General features: G+C 36.6%; 1 protein-coding gene across 8 annotated transcripts in view; it reads left to right on the top strand.

Annotated features, from left to right (window-relative positions):
* Positions 1–19409, top strand: part of LOC129257844 (leucine-rich repeat serine/threonine-protein kinase 2-like) — a 126747-nt gene that overhangs the window by 69347 nt on the left and 37991 nt on the right. For 5 of the 8 annotated variants that reach the window (XM_064096361.1, XM_064096360.1, XM_064096357.1 and 2 more), the window contains 8 exons: positions 6880–7009; positions 7834–7993; positions 10133–10187; positions 10528–10662; positions 11631–11789; positions 12257–12345; positions 13424–13527; positions 15217–15326. In XM_064096361.1, coding sequence (XP_063952431.1) covers positions 6880–7009; positions 7834–7993; positions 10133–10187; positions 10528–10662; positions 11631–11789; positions 12257–12345; positions 13424–13527; positions 15217–15326 — 942 coding nt within the window. Of the gene's footprint in view, positions 1–6879; positions 7010–7833; positions 7994–10132; positions 10188–10527; positions 10663–11630; positions 11790–12256; positions 12346–13423; positions 13528–15216; positions 15327–16494; positions 16596–18730; positions 18812–19409 lie in introns of all 8 variants that reach the window. The other 3 variants (XM_064096353.1, XM_064096354.1, XM_064096359.1) reach the window with 2 other exon arrangements.

Genomic DNA, 19409 nt, shown 5'->3' with positions numbered 1-19409 from the left:
GAATCTCAGGGACCTCATTGTTCGTGCTGAAGTGCCCTCCCTCACTAACCATTCTTCTCCCATACAGCATGGCACCTTCAAATGCACCAGCAACAGGTGCATCATATGTGAAATACACCTTCACGAGGGCGATACTTTCACCAGCAACTCTACCAGCCTGTCTCACCAAATCAAGGGAAACATCACATGCACTACCACTAATGTTGTATATCTCATCACTTGCAGAGTTTGTAGGGTACAATACATAGGGGAAACCAAAACCACACTCAAGAAACGATTCTACGGGCACAGATCCACCGTCAACACAGCAAAGCTGGACACTCCAGTTGGCCGCCATTTTAACCTCCCCAACCACTCCATCACTGACATGATGCTACAGGGCATCGAATCTTTAGGTACCCGTCCTGACTCAGTCCGTACTAGCAGGGAGAAGCTCTGGATGAGACGACTTTGCACCACCCAACCTCATGGCCTGAACATCCAAGAGGGGAACGACTGATTTTTCTTTCCTATCCACCTTCAATTTATATATACATATAATTTTTCCCCTCAGCTCTTTTAAATAGTTACATTATAGTTTCTTACTCTACTTTCCTCCCATTTTTCCTTCCTTATTCAGGCGATATAATAATTATTATATATATATATATATATTTGTTTTTTCTCCACTCACCTCTTTTAGATTTACCACATTTGCTTATTTACATGTATACTATGGTTTCTTCATAATACACCCCCTCTCTTCTATATTTGCTTTTACCTTTTTAGGCAATTTGCTTCCTCTTTTTCACATATACAGTTGTTGTTTTTTTTTTTTTTTTTTTTTTTTTTTTTTTTTTTTTTTTTTTTTCTTTCTTTCTTTCCTACTTTATAGTCTTACGTCACACCTAGCGGATTACCATATCAGTTACAACATATGTGTATATATTTATATATTTTTTCATATACATTTCTTTTTTGGATATATTTATATACATATCACTTATAGATACATATTTACACTTACCTTCTTCTCTTAGTTTGTTTAATGCTTTATCATATATACTTATATGTCTTTTGCACATTATCAGTTGTTCCCCATTCTTTTTCTTCCTTTTTTTTTTTTTTTTTTTTTTTTTTCCCACTCTTATGCACCAGTTTATTAAGCCTTTCTTTGTAACCTGTTTGACCCACCTCTCACTAATTCTCTTGTTTTTCATCCCATTATCACTGTTTTGTTCCAGATCCTGTTTGATGTTGCCTGCCTCATTATTTTAATCCCTCTTGGCTTGAGGTCTTTTACTGTCCTTACTTACACTAACTTCCCTTTGTGTCTGCCTACTCCTTTTCTTTCATCCCCTTCACTAACCTGATTGGTCTTCTCTACTCACTAATGCCCCTTTTGTCTCCTTGTTTCTAGTGTTGCTGTAGCTTGTTTGTGGTCTATATTATGGTTGTTCCACTTTATATGTTTGTCATTTTGCCTCCGACGAAGATTCTGCTAGGATCGAAAGCTTAGGCCCCTTTTTGACTTTATAATTTACTCCATTGGCTCTCTTTTATTAGATAAGCAGTTTTCAGCAGCTTCTTTTTGCCAAAAACTCAAATTCATTACAAAATTGATATTTTCATCAATGCACTCTTACATTACTTACAAAGGCTATATCTGCCAGTAATGAGATTACGTAACATTACGCAACTTGGTAAACAACCTCATTACTGAACAATGGCCGTCCTAATCTAGAAGTAATGAGATTACGTAACATGACGTCACACCGTTATAGATTAATAACTTTAATGAAAGGAGTATCTCTGCTAATCCGGGTACGTCTTTTGTCTATTAATTATCTTCTGTTAATGAGTTATGATACTTCAAATGTATAAAAAAGAGACAGTTTGAGATGAAGGCAACCATTCGTTCTATCTAGTTCGAGGTATCCACATCGTATCAGAGTCTGCTATCTTCAACTTCAACGTCGATCAAAATCATCATCATGCCTAGAAGAGCATTTACCGCCGCCTTCAAGCTCTCTGTCTGCAGGTTCGCTGAGGAGTTTGGCAATCGAGCAGCTGGTCGTCACTTCGGAGTCGACGAATCTGTGATTCGAAGATGGAAAACCAACAAGCCTACCATCGAGTCCATGCCAAAGAAGAAGAAAGCTATGAGGGGCAAGTCGGCGCAGTGGCCAGAGTTGGAAGAAAGGCTGCTCGGTTTTGTGCGAGAGAAGAGGATGGCGGGCCTTGCGGTATCAACACTAACACTCCGCATTGAAGCAAAGAAGATTGCCCAGACCATCGGAGCCAGAGACTTCACCTCCAGCACTTCCTGGGCCTATCGTTTCATGCGACGTCACAACTTGTCAGTTAGGCGGCGCACCCACATCGCCCAGAAGCTTCCTGGTGAAATCGAGGAGAAGACGGAGAATTTCCAACGCGATGACGCCGGTGACTCCGAGTCCTCCAGCGATGATGATGCCGACCTCATTTACAACGACGAGAGGTTGCTTGACATCTTCAACGCTTCTTCATCCGACGAGGAGTTCCTAGGATTTTAAATCCTCTTGCCCATTTATATGGGCGGGCCCTTTTTAGGGCCACCAATTCTCCAAGAAAGAATAATCTTAATACCCCATATGAAATAAATATATGTAAATATTCAATGTTCCTTACAAAATAATAATATACGATATCATTAACAAAACTATATCAAGAAGACAACAAAACAATTAAAAAAAATATATTTCATCCACATCACATCATTTTTCTCATTAAAAAAAACCAACTAAATATCACTGCAAGATGCAATGCCCGATCGTCCCTTGAAATAAATATATGTAAATATTCAATGTTCCTTACAAAATAATAATATACGATATCATTAACAAAACTATATCAAGAAGACAACAAAACATTTAAAAAAATTGTATTTCATCCACATCACATCATTTTTCTCATTAAAAAAACAACAACTAAATATCAATGCAAGATGCAATGCCCGATCGTCCCTTCCCACCCCCCCCCCCCCTGGCTGCGGCGACTCCTCACGAGCGAGGTGGCGTCAGGATATAACGCAACGCGCATGCGCACCCTCCATGTATGCTCAGGAAAAAAAAAGTTAAAAGCCGACGTGACTGCTCGTCTCGCTCGGCCAACAGTCCGTTCTCAAATTATTTAGTCATGTGATGGTGTTGAGTTACTTAAGTAAACACAATCCCAATTCGTCGTCAACAGGTAATAAGTCTGTTTTATGAGTATTTATGCAAAATTCATACGTCAGGACGAATCACTTTGGACGCACCAGAGGCAGAGCTCGGGGAAGCCGCCGGGGCAGCCGGCAGCAGCCTGTAGTCTAGACTCGGCACCACGCACAGGCATTATCGCTGTGTATTGCATGAGCGAGATAATTGCGTCAAAATTGTCGAAGTGAAAACACTTTGCATCGAACAAATAATATCTTTTCGTATATTTTATTGCTTCAGTATCACGGAGAATGCATGAAGATATTCCTTCAAATATATAGAATATTACACAGATTTCACTATTTCTGGTTTCCTCAATTTTTTTTTTTTTTCCAAGAGTCAAAAATTGGGGGTGCGGTTTATACACGGCCGCGGTTTATATACCGGAAAATACGGTAAACATACAATGAGAAATAATTACATTGTATATGAAATCAATATTTTGTACAACTTATACAACATGGGCTAAATCACAAGACAATTACCAGTTAAACAAATAACAAACAATTAACTGTAATATTACAAGGAGGAACCGCTTAAGGTTAAATTTTTATATTTATGAATATGTAAATCTCATAGTTTTCTTTTAAATTGGGTAGCTGTTGAGCATTCTTTAAGGTCTTCAGAAAGAGTTGCGTTTAAACACAAGTAAAAAAATCAATCGCAAGTCCCAAATGCGCGCTGTTGATTGGTTGAAAATCAAGTTGCGCATGATTTTTAGAGTTGCGTTTGATTGCAACTCTTTCTGCAACGGGCCCCTGTTATGGTATTCCATATACATGTATGTGGGCCGTTGAATTGTAGGGAGTGGTGTGATGTGGTTGTACGTGCTAAAAACGAGTGATCACCTAAACTCATTCTAGCAAAAAGTTTGAATTTCATGTTGATCGTTGAGAGACCAGTCTTCTTCTCGGGTCACTACACAAGTTGTAGTAGAAATTGTGCAATGTGGTTGAAGGATGCCCAGAATGAAATCCTGACGGGGACTGCAACGAGATGAACGCTTCTTTCGTGGCCCCAAGATACTCTCTTTTTTTCGTAAGAATCGCTAGAGGCGCCTCGAGGTGTCGGATGGTCGATGTCTGCTTGATCCGCTCGGTTGGTAGTACCGTCGGCTGAAGCAGGTGAGCCTGGGAGTAATAACCCGCAGTGCTCGAAGGCGCTCTGAAGCAAGTTAAGTAGTTGTGAGGCCTGGCCATCAGCAGAAGAATTAGAAGGCGGACCGCCCGGTGGAACGGGGCTTACGGCCACGGATTTCTTCTTCTTCTTAAGCGGCTCCAACGGTGGAGCAGAAGAAGGAACAAGAGACTGGGCGGGCCTTTTTTTATTAAAGATTTTGTTGCTTCAAAATCAAATCACAATATACATAAATAATAGTAGCAATATGATAAATCATATACATTAGTAGAAAATGTGTAATGATTTAGCAAGAACATCTTGAGACTTGTTCAATGGATTCCATTTATCAAGGTGAACTAAAGGTTTGCCTTGTGTTTACTGCGATTGCTCGCTCTACTTTTTCTAAAGAAATATCATTTTGAAAGTGTTTGAAGACCAGCAGTTTTTCATTATATTTTTGTTTATAAATAAAGAATTTTGCATAAAATATTACTGTATTGATAAGACTATTTTTTCTTTTGACTCCAAAACAAGTATCCAAAACAGAAAACGGCAAAGTAAGAATGTTTAAATTGACTAACCATTTGTTACTTCATTCCACAATATTTCAACAACTGGACAACAGAAAAAACAGGTGGATAAGATCTTGTCTTTCGTACTGACAAAAATTACATCTAGGTGAATTTTTAACACCAATGCGGAACAAAAAATCATTGGTTGCAATTCTTCTATGAATGAACTTAAATTTGAAATGAACGTATCTTGTTACTAGTAGGTGGTAATTAGTGTTGAGTTTCTTGAGATATGTCTTGAGACAGTGATAGTGTGTCTCGTCATCGTCTCGGCTGATTCTGGGCACGAGTGTCTCTCTATCGCTCTCTGACATGTGTTGCATTGTTTCTGTCTCGGTATTGGTGTCTTGTCGTGTCTCATTTGAGACCCAAAATTACTGGATCCTTGATTGTACTACATGTATTTACCCATTTCTCATTCTTTGCGTGTAAATTGGTACTGTACGATTTGTACTCATTATTATTAATAATAGTTACATTTATATAGTGCTTAATACCTTACGTTTATATTCTAGGATTTCCCCGTCTAGTTTCATCAGAGTTGCACTTAAATGTCTTTTGATGAAAAAGTGTTCCTGTTCTTTCTATCATTCATAATAATGATAATCACGTCATATTTTACCCAGGGTAGCCACTTCAGTTCCGAAAACTGTTTTCCCAGCAGGCCCTGGTTAACATGATTATGTGACGAGCCAGAGACCATGACATGTACATCTGGGAGTGGTTGTACCATTGCGTACACTTTCCTGGTGAAATGGCAACAAGGTTCTGGAGAGCAGCCTCTCTTTGGATATCACAACGCCATTGCTGGAGGTTTACCCCTGCATCCTGAGCTGCCTGCCTGTCCCAGAAACGGAGCTTCCTCGCTGGCTGAGCCAGGGTCCTCTTTTACAGCAGCCTTGAAGGCAGAATGAGCCATTTCCGTCATGTTGAGGAAAGGAGAATAGGGAGGGAGAAGCCTCGTCTGGATGATGGGGTCGGTTCCTTCGGATAGCTTGATGCGGACATGAGGTCTTGCGTAGTCATAGATCAGATAGACAAGTTTGTTACCCGGAAGAAGCTGGTCATATCCAGCGATGTTCTCGGCGAGGAGTTCCTCAAGGTTCTCTCTTTTCAATGTTCTGAATGCGGTCCTGTGGTGGACGAGGCCAAGAGCAGAAAATGTGAAGGTGACCTTACAACTAGCCATGAACCATACTCCTAGCCATAGCTCTTCCTGAAGCTCTCCCACGTTTATGTCTGGTCCAGATAATGATGCCTGTTTCAGATATTGTACCCGGTTTAATCAATAAAAACGCAGTTTCCTACAATGCCATGGTCAAGAAACCACCTAGCATATTCCTGTTTCTGGTCAGAAACACAAGGGGTGTTTCTAGCATCTGGGATATCCTCTGCCATCTCACTTGTCAGTAGTACCCTAGCTACAGATGATGCATAGACTTGTCAGGGAGGTTGCACTCAAGAATCTCCTTCGTTTGGTGAAGGGTTAAGAGTGGGTTATGGTCTACGATGTTCTCTTTTTTACACAACAGCATCATCATCATTATTGGTTTTAATAAATTATGATATACTCTCCAACTGTATGATAATTGATCACAGCAATTAGAAATACGTTTTCTCGAAGTTATTGCTCTCTTCAATTACTTGGTTTTTTTTTAAACATGTGATGTATGACATATTGTACAACTGTATGATAATATCCATTATTTATTTATTGTTTAAAAAAGAAATCTGAAACAGAAATACATTAAAAATTTGTTTTGCCAAAATGATCATGGCCCCGGCGGCCACTGGACAGTGCTAGAATGACGTAGCTGTATCCCTTAAACCAAACAGAGTAGCAGCAACTCCCATCGTTTAACGTCTTTAAAAGATGGGAGTAATAATAGTATTTAATATTTCACCTTGATTTAAAAGAATCTCTCCCGGAATTATTTCTCTCTGCAACGACTGGGTTTTTGTTTCAATAGGTGGTGTACGACATAAGCAGAGGACCCGACGAGATAACGACCCTGCGTCCGTGGTTACTGACCATCCAGGCCCTAGCCCCATCATGTCCAGTTATTGTAGTGGGTACACACAAAGACAAGATCCCTAAAGGTATTTTATACAGTGTCTTCCCCCCCAAAAAAAAAAAGAAAACCAAAGTTTAGCCCTAATTTTTCCATTATCTTGAACCATTTAATAAAAAAAGACTTGAAAATTTGCAAATGGTATTTGTTAGCCTATGTGGTGCGGCTCTGTCTCACCATGTTGGATTGTACACCCAAATTTGAACCTCTATTTGCGAATTTATAAGCACATGTGGTGTGGTGTCTCACCATGTACATGTATGAGCACCATGAAAAGAATTGCTTTATAGCATCATATCTCAATTCAATTCAATTCAATTCAATATCTGAATGAGACTTGGCATTTCTTTCTCCATGGAACTTTGAAGTATTTTTAAGTCTGGTGATTGTTCTCAGGGTTCCCAGCCCTTCAGGGAAATCAGGGAAACTTATTTTTACTTTTTTCCAGTCAGGGCAAAATCAGGGAATTTGATTTAAAAATACCTCAAATCAGGGGAAAATGCCTCAAATGAGGGAAAAATCAGAGAATTTTGATCAGCCCAAAAGTCGAAAGCACGGTAGTCAGTCAGACTCTGTTCTATTTTGTTGCATATCAAAACAACATCCATTGAATGACTGCTTATGGTGGTTCTAATTAGTTTTACATGTACATTATTGTTTTTATACTGAAAATGCATGTAGTTCACTGCAACAACTAAGAAAACATGCGAAACTGGGAATGGGTTTAAATAATTATCAGGGAATTCTTAAACATTAAACTTCGTCAGGGAAAAATCAGGAAATTTGTTTTCTTGAAAACCTTGGAACCCTGGTTTTCTACACTGTTATGTGTGTTTTTGTTTTTATCATCAGACCATGCAGAAGACTTCATCACCGATATGCAGATGAGAGTCTTAGACGTGTGCAGGTCACCTGGCTTTCCTGCCATCAAGGGTTACATCGATCTCTCTGCCGTGACTGAGACGGGCGACATCCAAAGACTCAAGGGGATGATTGAAGACGTCATCCTGAAGTAAGTTCATGGGCAATTTCTCATGGGCCGTTTGATTCTGTTATCAAGAACATACAGTTGAGGCCAAAAGTTTGCATACACCCATGGAATTCAGTGAAATTTGTTCTCTTGCCAAACATCGTAAAATTTACTATATCTTCAAAAATATATATACTACCATGACAAATTTGGTATCAAATCAAAGAGCATATTTCACATAATCTCTCTTTCACATAACTGGGATGCCGTTTGGATTAAAGTATATTTCTGGTGGTATTTTCTTTGAAGAAAAAAGAGTAATATTCGTGCCAAATGTATTCTATTGCTTGTTGATATATTTTCAAACATCGTTTCATAGAAATATATGAATGTCAAATCTTTGATTTATATTACATTTTCTATCATGATATACATGTACCTGTATCACCACTGAACAAAAAAGTGTAATCTGAAATGTCTGTGTTGAGAAGTAATTAGCACAAATGCGAAATGTTTTGTCAAGTTTTTAGTTTTAATTTGTCTAAAATATAAAGATTTTTCGAAGAACAAATGACACCTAAATATTTTTCAGCTCCTGATGACAAAGCAATGTGATGAAGGGGCATGACATACTCATTTGTTTAATATCAACTTTGTCAAGATAGCACAAATATTTTATAGGATGTAGTAAATTTTATGATGCTTGGCAAGTGTCAACTTTTCTTTAAATTTCCTGGGTGTATGTAAACTTCTAGCCTCAACTGAATGTGACCTGCCACCCAATAAACAACAGTCACTGAAAATGAATTTTGAGATTTTTGTTGAGCTTGAACAAGCGCATCCTAAGCTGTAACGGTGAAGGGAGCAGCAAGCAGGAGGGCACCAGGCCTCACCAGGATGTATCTAGGAATTCCGGTGGGTGATGCAAAACTGTACTTGAAGTAACTTAAGATCTCTTTTGTTGACTTCATTTACATTTATGTTTGTAGTTGTTTATATGTATATAATATGTATCCGAATTAACTGTCGCTGGGCTAGCGCCATGAGTGTCTCTGGATGGTGTGTGCTCTCAATAAGACCTCACCATTATTATTATTATTATTTATTATTAAAATAATATACATGTATAACTTGTCAAAATTGATCAATAATGTATAGTATCTACATCTAAGTGAACGTAGAAGAAATTTGGTTAGAGCTTCAAGGAGATAACAAGGTTCGAAGTTCAGGGTTCACTTAAGCATTATATGTGCACACTGTGCAATCTCAGCTAAACTTCCAAGCAGTCAGTAGAAAAAGGGGTGTAAGAAGTAATAATCTTGTAACTCATCTTATATTCAAATGACATTTCAAAATTTGACTGTATGAATAAGAATTATTCTTTCAGAAAAGCTCATTTTACTTATGGAAGACCAAATTACTGTTTGGGCTATTTCCAGAGAACCTTCCCTGGCAATTTATCGTTGGTTTGGGATTAGCAGGTCTCATTTTATTGCCGAGTTGCTTCGAAGCAAGAATGATCTTTTCCACAACAATATTCTTTGGTCAACCATCACTTAGCCGTATAATATTCACTGATTTGAAAGCATGAAATTTCAGTGATTTTTTTTTCCTTGATTTTTTGTTATCATTACCAGTTGGGTGTTTCATAAAGCTGTTCGTAAGTCAATCTGAGCAACTTTAACAACAACTGATGTTCCTTTCTTGTAGTAAATGGTATACACCAAAATGATCATTGACAACGATTGAGCGCGTAAGAAAGGTTCACCACCCGTTGCAGAAAACTTTTTACCTGAGAAAACTCAGGTTGTTTTTACCGGAGTCTTTGCCCTGTGTTAAAGTGAATGGCAGAAATCAGACTAACCTTAGTTTTCAGTTTTACCAGAGTTTTCTCAGGTAAAAAGTTTTATGCAACAGGCCCAAGTCGTTCTTAAAGTCGCTCTTAACAAACAGCTTTGTGAAACGGCTCCCCGGCCCCTTTCACACTAAACTATTAAAAAAAAAAAAAAAAGATTACCACCTGACTACTACAAGTACTTGTCAAATTTGACTGAATGTTATAGGAGCTGGATTATACTTCATGTCATATTAAAAACTGTTGTAATTTCCTCTACTACATGTATTTTGATTGATATCAGTCATTACTTTTCTTTTTTATGTGCATTTTCTTGCTCTTAACAGTGAGAAGATCAAAGGTCAACCCATATTTGGTCAGATGATCCCGTATAGTTATTTGGTAAGTATAATGTGATATGAAGTCTTTTTGCAAATCAGAATATAAAGTGTGGAAGTTAATTGATTGATGTACATTGTTCTGAGTATGGTGTTGTAATCCTGATATTGAAGAAATATTTTTAGAAACCTTACAAAATGGAATCATTATATTATAAATGTAAATAATGATAAAAATTTATTGAAATAAGATATAGTATGATGTAAAGTATTTTAGTGAAAATCATTCAAGAAGGAGATTTTTTTGTAATGCTTGAAAGGTACATGTACATGTGTTTGGAAACTATATTTAGAGGCCAGTTTATTGATATTTATGATTATAAATGCCTTTGATTCACTCACAGAGACTTGAGCAGCTCCTGCAGGAGCAGGTGAAGCGTTTGAAGGGTGAAGGGATGCCTCCTGTGATGCTGCATAAACAGGTTATCAAGATGATCCGAGAGAATGATCTACAGCTGGATGATAATGAACTCTCGCAGGTAGGTGACATACATGTAGAGGAATGGCCAGCTCCGTTCGTGGCCCCGTTGCATAAAAGTAACTATTATGGTAACTTTGCCATCCAATTGTAACTACAATGTACCATGGTAACGCTGATCAACAGCCAATCAAAATCAAGGATTCCATGCAAGTTACCATTGGATGGCAAAGTTACCATAATGGTGAGATTTATACAACGGGACCCTAGACGGGTCCAGAGATTTATAGTTGTTCCATATTCTTGGCCGTTTTACTCTGTTCTTTCGCTTACTCTCTCTGTCTTGTTCCTTCTATTATCATGTTTTGTTTTTCAGCAGCAATGTCATAATCATTATAATTATCACAATAACCATCATCTGTTGTCATCATCACCAATTTTGTTATCATCCTCATCAACAATATCATTATGCTCATCCTCTTCATCATCACTATCATCACAATCATCATCATCATTATCATGATCATCACCACAATCTGCGTCATCATCATCATCCTCATCATCATCATCATCACCATCATCCTCATCATCATCTTCATCATCATCATCACCATCATCACCACCACCATCATCATCAATCATCATCATCATCTTCATCATCATCATCATCACCATCATCACCACCACCATCATCATCATCACCATCATCCTCATCATCATCTTCATCATCATCATCACCATCACCACCACCACCATCATCATCATCACCATCATCCTCATCATCATCTTCATCATCATCATCACCATCATCACCACCACCATCATCATCAATCATCATCATTATCATCATCATCATCATCATCACCATCATCATCATCACCATTATCATCATCAAGAGTCATGAATAATTTAATCTTATGTAAAATCTTCAATCAAATTTCTTTTCTTATCTGTATTGCCAACATACATGTAGTGCATCCGACCCTCACCCATCCTCATCCAATATTTCATTCTCGTTTCTGTGTACAGGCGGTAAGGTTCCTCCACGAGACCGGCGTCCTGCTCCACTACGATGACCCCTCCCAGCAGCTAAGGAACGTCTACTTCATCGAGCCTCAGTGGCTATGTAAGGTCATGGCTCGGGTCATCACCGTCAGGGAGATCAATCCACTCGTCAGCAAAGAAGGGGTAAATATTTTTCAATTTTTTTTCTTTCTTGTGGGATAAAATTTCTTGTTTGTTGTTGGTACGTGTATAGCACATGACCAATGAGGGATCTGCTCTTATGTGAAATTATGAAATAAAAACTTTAACAATCTAGAAGTCTGCTGTGTTTATTGAAAGTTGTCAGCACTGACTAAATTGTCGGTGCTGACAATTTCAGTGAAATCCTTGGTTTTGATTGGCTGTGAGGCACTTGCCTCTGACTGTTACTACGGTAACTGTCAGAGAAAACCAACTTGTGAGTGCTGACAACTTTCTTGAAATGCTCCCCAGATCTTTGGCTTTATCCCAAATTTTCAGCACTAATTATTTTTCTGCTTTTATTGAACCCAAACTTCATGCCAGGATAAACCTCCCCTTCTCCGAGTTCTTGCCTTTGGATCAAATCATCAAGTCTTGACACTGTTCTATTTTATTTTTCTTGCTATCAGATCATGAAAGTGAAAGACATTTCATTGCTGTTCAATGATGGAGATATACCCAAGGAACTCATTCCTCAATATCTCAAATTATTAGAAAGGTGAGTCATTTTCATGTCTCTTTTAATAGTAATGATTGGTTTATTTGATTAAGTGATTTGATTTGATTGAAGGTTTTTATTGATTATGTCTATCCTCGCAGTCGAAAGACTGAATCGCAATGGTTACAGATACAAAATCAATGGTGCAAATTACAGTTAAATGTGTGGTTCAAGTAATAAATAGTAGATAAGATAGTGACATATATACATAATTACATAGAATTCAATATTACAATCTTTTAAAGAGAATGTTTGTATCTTATGATAATAATAGTAATCATAATAATAGTAATATATTATTATTTTTTTATGCATTATATATTTTATGTAGTTCTGAATACATCAGAATGGCATTTCTAATTGCTTTTATAGAGATATATCATTACCCTGGTCATTATATTATAGAGACCTTTTATCTCTCTCTTTACCATTTTCTATTTCTATTGCATTCTTTTCCCCCAATTTATTTTATTTTTTACTGGTTTCATGCTCAAGTTGTCATTTTGTGTGTGTTAAAAAAAAAAACTATTTACAAGAATATTTTTATTAGGAGGCTGCACCCTACAAGCTCCGCTTTTAGCAGCCTCCTCCATTTCCAACCTGCTAGAATGATAATCGTAACCATAATTTTTGTACGTTATAAATGCTATGTTCTGTATTATAATGATTATTGTACGAAAAAAAATGTGATTGTTGGAAATGGAAATAAATGAAATGAAATAGGTCCAGCATTACAGATTCAGATTGTCATCTCATTTGTTAATCAAATCATGATAACTGAATCAATTTTCATCTCTATTATAACATGATGAAAGAGCACATAGATCATAAAAAACATGTAATTTTAACAATGATGATTTTGGCTCCTCATAATTTATGTTAGATCATGGCCTAATTTAACCCGATATAGCCTGGGCTTTTTAAAAATTGCGTAGCTGATTTAGCATGAGGGGGGGGGGTAGGTAAGCCCCCTCCCCCTTCACCATTTACATGTAGGGTTAAACCGAATTTCAGAAAATAATAATAATCTGTTTTATTCGATATTTTGGATCTGAGATTGTTTTATTTGATGTTTTAGGTTTGAGGTGTCTCTGCCGGTGAGTGATGATAAGATACTCTTACCCTGCAAGGTTCCCATCCAGAAACCAAATATAGCACTACCGATATCAGATGCCAGGCAAGGTAAGTTTGAACAAGCTGGGATGGATTAGTGGTTGTGATTGGTCAGTTTGAGGGAAGAATGTCTGTGATTGGTTGGTTGATTTATCAATCTAATGGATGAAGGTTTCAAGGTTCCCATCCAGAAACCAAATATAGCACTACCAATATCAGATGCCAGGCAAGGTTAATTTTCATACATGTGGGACTGATGAATAATAAAGGTTTGTGATTGGTCAGTTTGAAGGATGGATGTCTGTGATTGGTTGGTTGATCAATCTCATGGTTGAAGGCTGCAAGGTTCCCATTCAGAAACCAAACATAGCACTACCGATATCAGATGCCAGGCAAGGTAAGTTTGAACAAGCTGGGATGGATAAGTGGCTGTGGTTGGTCAGTTTAAAGGATGGATGACTGTGATTGGTTGGTTGATAAATCTGACGGATGAAGGTTGGAAACAGGCCTGGTGGGTGTTTCATAAAGCTGTTCGTATAAAGTTAAGAGCAACTCTAAGAACAACTGGTGAACCTTTCATATGGTAAATGGTATATTCATCGGCGATGGTTTAGCATGTAAAAAAGGTTCACCAGTCGTTCTTAAAGTCGCTCTTAACTTATGAACAGCTTCATGAAACAGCCCCCTGGATGGATAAGTGGTTGTGATTGGTCAGTTTCAGGGATTGGTTGATACGACTGATGTGTTTGAACAGGGTTGGATGTATAAATGGTTGTGATTGGTCAGTTTGAGGGATGGGTGTCTGTGATTGGTAGGATGATTAGACTGATGGATCTGAAGGTATGAAACAGGCACGGAAGGATAAGTGGTTGTAATTGGTCAGTTTGAACAATGGATTTCTGTCATTGGTTGGTTGATGATATCGATGGATGAAGTTTGAAACGGCAAGGATGGATAAGCGATGTGGAGCGTTGTGGCCCAGTGGATTAGTCTTCGGACTGTGAAACAGAGGGTCGTGGGTTCGAATCCCAGCCATGGCGTAATTTCCTTCAGCAAGAAACTGATCCACAGTGTGCTGCACTCAACCCAGGTGAGGTAAATGGGTACCGGTAGGAAGTAATTCCTTAAAAAGCTGTGTGCGCTATGAACGCCTAGCTTAGCCAGGTAATATAGGAGCGCCTTGAGCACCTGACAAGGTGGATACATGTATGTGCGCAATATCAATACCCTATATTATTATTATTATTAGTATAAGTGTACCGTATGTGATTGGTCAGTATGAGGGATGGATGTACATGAATAGGATTGGTTGGTAGATCAGTTTGTTCCAGTTTGTCATTTTTTCAGATCTACTTGCAGAATGCGACTTGAATGTGTAAATTTGTTGTCAAAGAGGTGGATTGGTAATCCATATTTATTTGGGTTAACTTTGTAATTTGTCATTTAGAGGGGTGGACAATTTGATGTGCGGATAGATTTACTTCATATTTGACTACCATACCTGCCTGGCTGGCTGACAGGTCGAGTTCATCGATTGAATTTAGAATAGATTTGAATGTGAATGCAAATGTGAATGCAAATGTGAATGTGAATGATCATTTTAGTGAAGAGATGCATTCATTTTATCAGTATGGTATATGTAGCTTCTTTTTTATGCCTTTTCTCTTACTATTTTGTTCTTGAGCCTTCTGTAATCCTTGTGTACTTTGTTATGTGATCCCTTTTTTTTCTTCTGTCTTTATGAAACTTCCCCCCTAGATATTTTGGTGCGTCTTTATTCCATGCACTATATCCCTATGGACCTATGGATGAGACTGAATCACAGTCTGCTTCTATACACCAAGTATATGTTGCCGAGAACGCCAAGAGTGAGAACCGAAAACCCCAAATTCTCGTTTAAATTTACTAACTTCTTTTTTTGTAATCTCAAGTGGTTAAACGTGATTAAACCATCATTATAACCCGTTTATTCAGATAACAAGTTGCGTTTGCATGCTTGTCTTGCAAAGGTATTGTACTTGATGTGTGTTCATGATGTTATGCAAACTAAATGGCCTAAACCATGTGCTATGTTGCTTCTTTTAACAAGGTTTCAAATTTGTCGATAATTTTATTTTATATATTTGATCGCTAACTTCAGCATGATGCATGATATGCATGAAACTTCTGTAAACATGTTTTTTTGTTTTTGTTTTTACTTGTTTTGGGAATGGAGCAATGTGAATTAAAATTTACTTTAGTATTTACATGTATGTACTTCACTTTCTAAGCGATCCTCTTTTCCCCCTTTTTTTTTGGGAAGTATTCAATAAACTCTCTCCTCTCCTCAATTACATCTTTTTTGTTTCACCAGTAAATGGCATTGACTTGACACAATCAATGTGATTTGATATTCCTGCATGTAATAATAGAGGGGGGTTCATTTTCAGTATCATACGTTATTTCTTTCAGGATAGAGGGAATCTTGTTGTGATGTCATGATTGCGGTAAATCTATAGATGGTGTGGTGATATTGAAGAATGAAAATGGCAATGAAATCAATACATCATGATATGATTTTTGGAAGTGGTCTTTTTGTTATATTTTTATGTTTCTGGTGTGTTTGGCCGTTTCATTTGAATTCATCATTATATTTTCTTAAAAATGGATTTTAACATTAATGTGAGAATTGATATGAAGAGAGGAAGAAATATCTGAACCATTTTAAATAAAAAGTTTAATATTATCAGCATTATCTGGCATAAATAATGTACATATAAATGTGTGGATTCATTATAATATTTCTCATTTGGTAAAAGAAATACATGTATCATTTATACAAAATGTGAAATAACAATTCATTTTGTTTCCCAATGTTTGTGATTTTCTTCAGATTTTGAAATAAAGAAAATTCTCTGATCAATAACAGTTTTAAATCATTAAAACTTGAGATTGAAATAATATTAGTAATATGATTTGTACAAAAACACATATCAACGTATATGTATATTTATAGTTCCTTGGTTTTTATTACATACTTTGTGATTTCTGAAACAGATGTTCTTCTGCGCTACTATGACATGCCGTACATCCCTCTCGGCCTGTGGTCAAGGATGGTCCTACGTCTTTTACTCTTCTCAAAACACATGATGAACGGAGTGAGACATTTTACTTAAAACTTGAAAGCAAACCCGATCGTCTGGTGATAATCAATAATATCATTGTTAAAGGACAATTCCACGACAACAAAAAGTTGATTTGAATAAAAAGAGAAAAATCCAACAAACAATAACACTTAAAATTTCATCATAATCGGATGTAAAATAAGAAAGTTATGACATTTTAAAATTTTGCTTAATTTCACAAAATAGTTTTATGCTCATCCTGGTCGGTATGCAAATGAGGAGACTGATGACGTCGTCCACCCACTATTTCTTTGTATTTTATTTCATGTATGTGAAATATGAAATATTCTAAGTTTCTCCCCATTGTCAAGTGAAACAAATATTAATTCCTCCCTGAGTGTGTGGAATTAGCAATGTTTAATATATACATGTATGGTTCAGTCAAGATGATCCTTATTGTCAAATCTGTAAAAAAAAATGAAATATTGTATAATTCAAACAATAAAAAACAAAAGAAATAGTGAGTGAGGGGCATCATCAACTGTCTCATTTGCATGTCACTGAGTTGTGGATATCACTGTTTTGTGAAAAATAAATGAAAATTTAAAATGTCATAACTTTCTTATTTTACATCCGATTTTGATGAAATTTTCAGCGTTCTTTTAAATTTTCTCTATTTATTCAAATCTCCATTTTTCTGGGATGGACTTGACCTTTAATTGAATAGATTAAGATAATGATAGTGATCATAGTGGTAATTCATCACTTTGTTTATTACCAAACAATTGCTAAATGATAATGATATTAATTCGATAATAATACTGATCATAATGATATTTATAATTATAACCAAATAATTATAGAATGGCCATGATATTGATAATGATTGTAAAAGTGTTCATGATAAAATTGATAAGTATATGAATAGCGATAATGAGAATGATATTCTTATGATTTATATAAAAATGACTATAATAATGTAATAAGACTCGGTATCTACCAAATCATATGAAGCTCTCTGAAAAAAAAATGCAATTCAAATATTCATGGGTATACTGCTGCTTGTATGAAGAGAAAGATTGATATCTAGAAGAAATTATTTATCTAGAAGAAGTTGTGAAAGTTGTTAGGTTCATTTTGATGAAAGCTTTAGGGTTTGAATATAGTTCCCTCAATTCTTCAGAAAGCAGTAAATATATGAATAAATATATATAAATCAAATAAATAAATTATGAAAAACCTAGAAGAATGAATAAATGAAAAAATAATAATCAAATAAAAAGAATAATAAATGAATGTAAAAAATAAATAAAGTAAAAACTGTGATAATATTTCAATTTTGATCACACCAAGTATTTTTTTATTGCTCTGATTAAATTCATATATCTATTCAATAATAAAAGATCCAGTTGATAGTATTTTATTCAGACGATCAGTTGCTTTCAAGTTTTCAAGAAATTTACATTTTTGAAGTGTTGTGATATATTTGCTGTGAATCAATTAATGGGCTAACTCAGTTTGTGTGCCTTTTTGATAGATTTTTGACAGAGGAATTTAAAAAAAAATAGAATTCACATTCTTTTTAGCTTTTCTTCCCCTTTTTAGTACCTGCTATTTTCCCCATTTTAGCATAGAATTCAAACCCTTTGTTTTTTTCCTTTATTCTGTTATATGTGCAAGGGTACTTCTTGCATAATATGAGCTTCACCACTCCTGGTGGGTGTTTCATAAAGCTGTTCGTAAGTTAAGAGCGACTTTAAGAACGACTGGTGAACATTTCTTACGTGCTAAGTAATCACCAATGAACATATTTACCACAAGAAAAGATCACCAGTCGGTCTTAAAGACGCTCTTAACTTACAAACAGCTTTATGAAACGGCCCCCTGAATGAACTTTCTTTGGATTCTTGATTGAAAAACAATCTTAGGAGTGAATCTGTCATCCATTTTATCGTTTAAAAGAAATCCCAAAACTTATTTTCTTCCTCTACTAGTCCACCCAATAGTAAATTCTGTCTGTTTTGTAGAATATGCAAATGATCCAAGTCTGACTTACATTCTATACTCTCTCTAATAATTATCATTCATGCTAACATTTCCTGCATGCCTTTAGAGCCTTTCTTGCTCTCCAACCATATCACTAACTGCTTTATTCTTCTAACCGCTAGGAGGAGGATCATGCGGAGACCATTCCCATTTGGCACATGCCTGTCTTGAACACACAGGGATCTGTCACATCTCACCAACAGGTTAGCTTACATGTATGTAGGGCCCTGTTGCAAAAAATGATGTGATTAATCACAACTTAAATTTAAAATAGAAATAATTCCTGTATGGCACATGTCTGTTCTGAAACTCAGGGATCCACGACATCCCAGCGGCAGGTTAGCTGTCTGGAGCCCTGTTGCAAAGTCTGTTGTGATTAATCGCAAAAAAAGAGAAATCATTCCTATATGGCACATGCCTGTCTTGAACACCCAGGGATCTGTCACATCTCACCAACAGGTTAGCTATGTAGGGCCCTGTTGCAAAAAATGATGTGATTAATCACAACTGAAAAAAAGAATAATTCCTGTATGGCACATGCCTGTTCTGAAACTCAGGGATCCACGACATCCCAGCGGCAGGTTAGCTGTCTGGAGCCCTGTTGCAAAGTCTGCTGTGATTAATCGCAAAAAAGAGAAATCATTCCTATATGGCACATGCCTGTTCTGAACACCCAGGGATCATCTGTCACATCCCACCAACAGGTTAGCTATCTGGGGCCCTGTTGAAAAAACTGCTGTGATTAATCGCAACTTAAAATAAAAATCATTGGTATATGGCAAGTGTCTGTCTGGTATACTG

The sequence above is a fragment of the Lytechinus pictus genome, chromosome 3, assembly GCF_037042905.1.
Source record: "Lytechinus pictus isolate F3 Inbred chromosome 3, Lp3.0, whole genome shotgun sequence".
Taxonomy (NCBI): Eukaryota; Metazoa; Echinodermata; class Echinoidea; order Temnopleuroida; family Toxopneustidae; genus Lytechinus; species Lytechinus pictus.
This window is presented reverse-complemented; position numbering and strand designations above follow the sequence as displayed.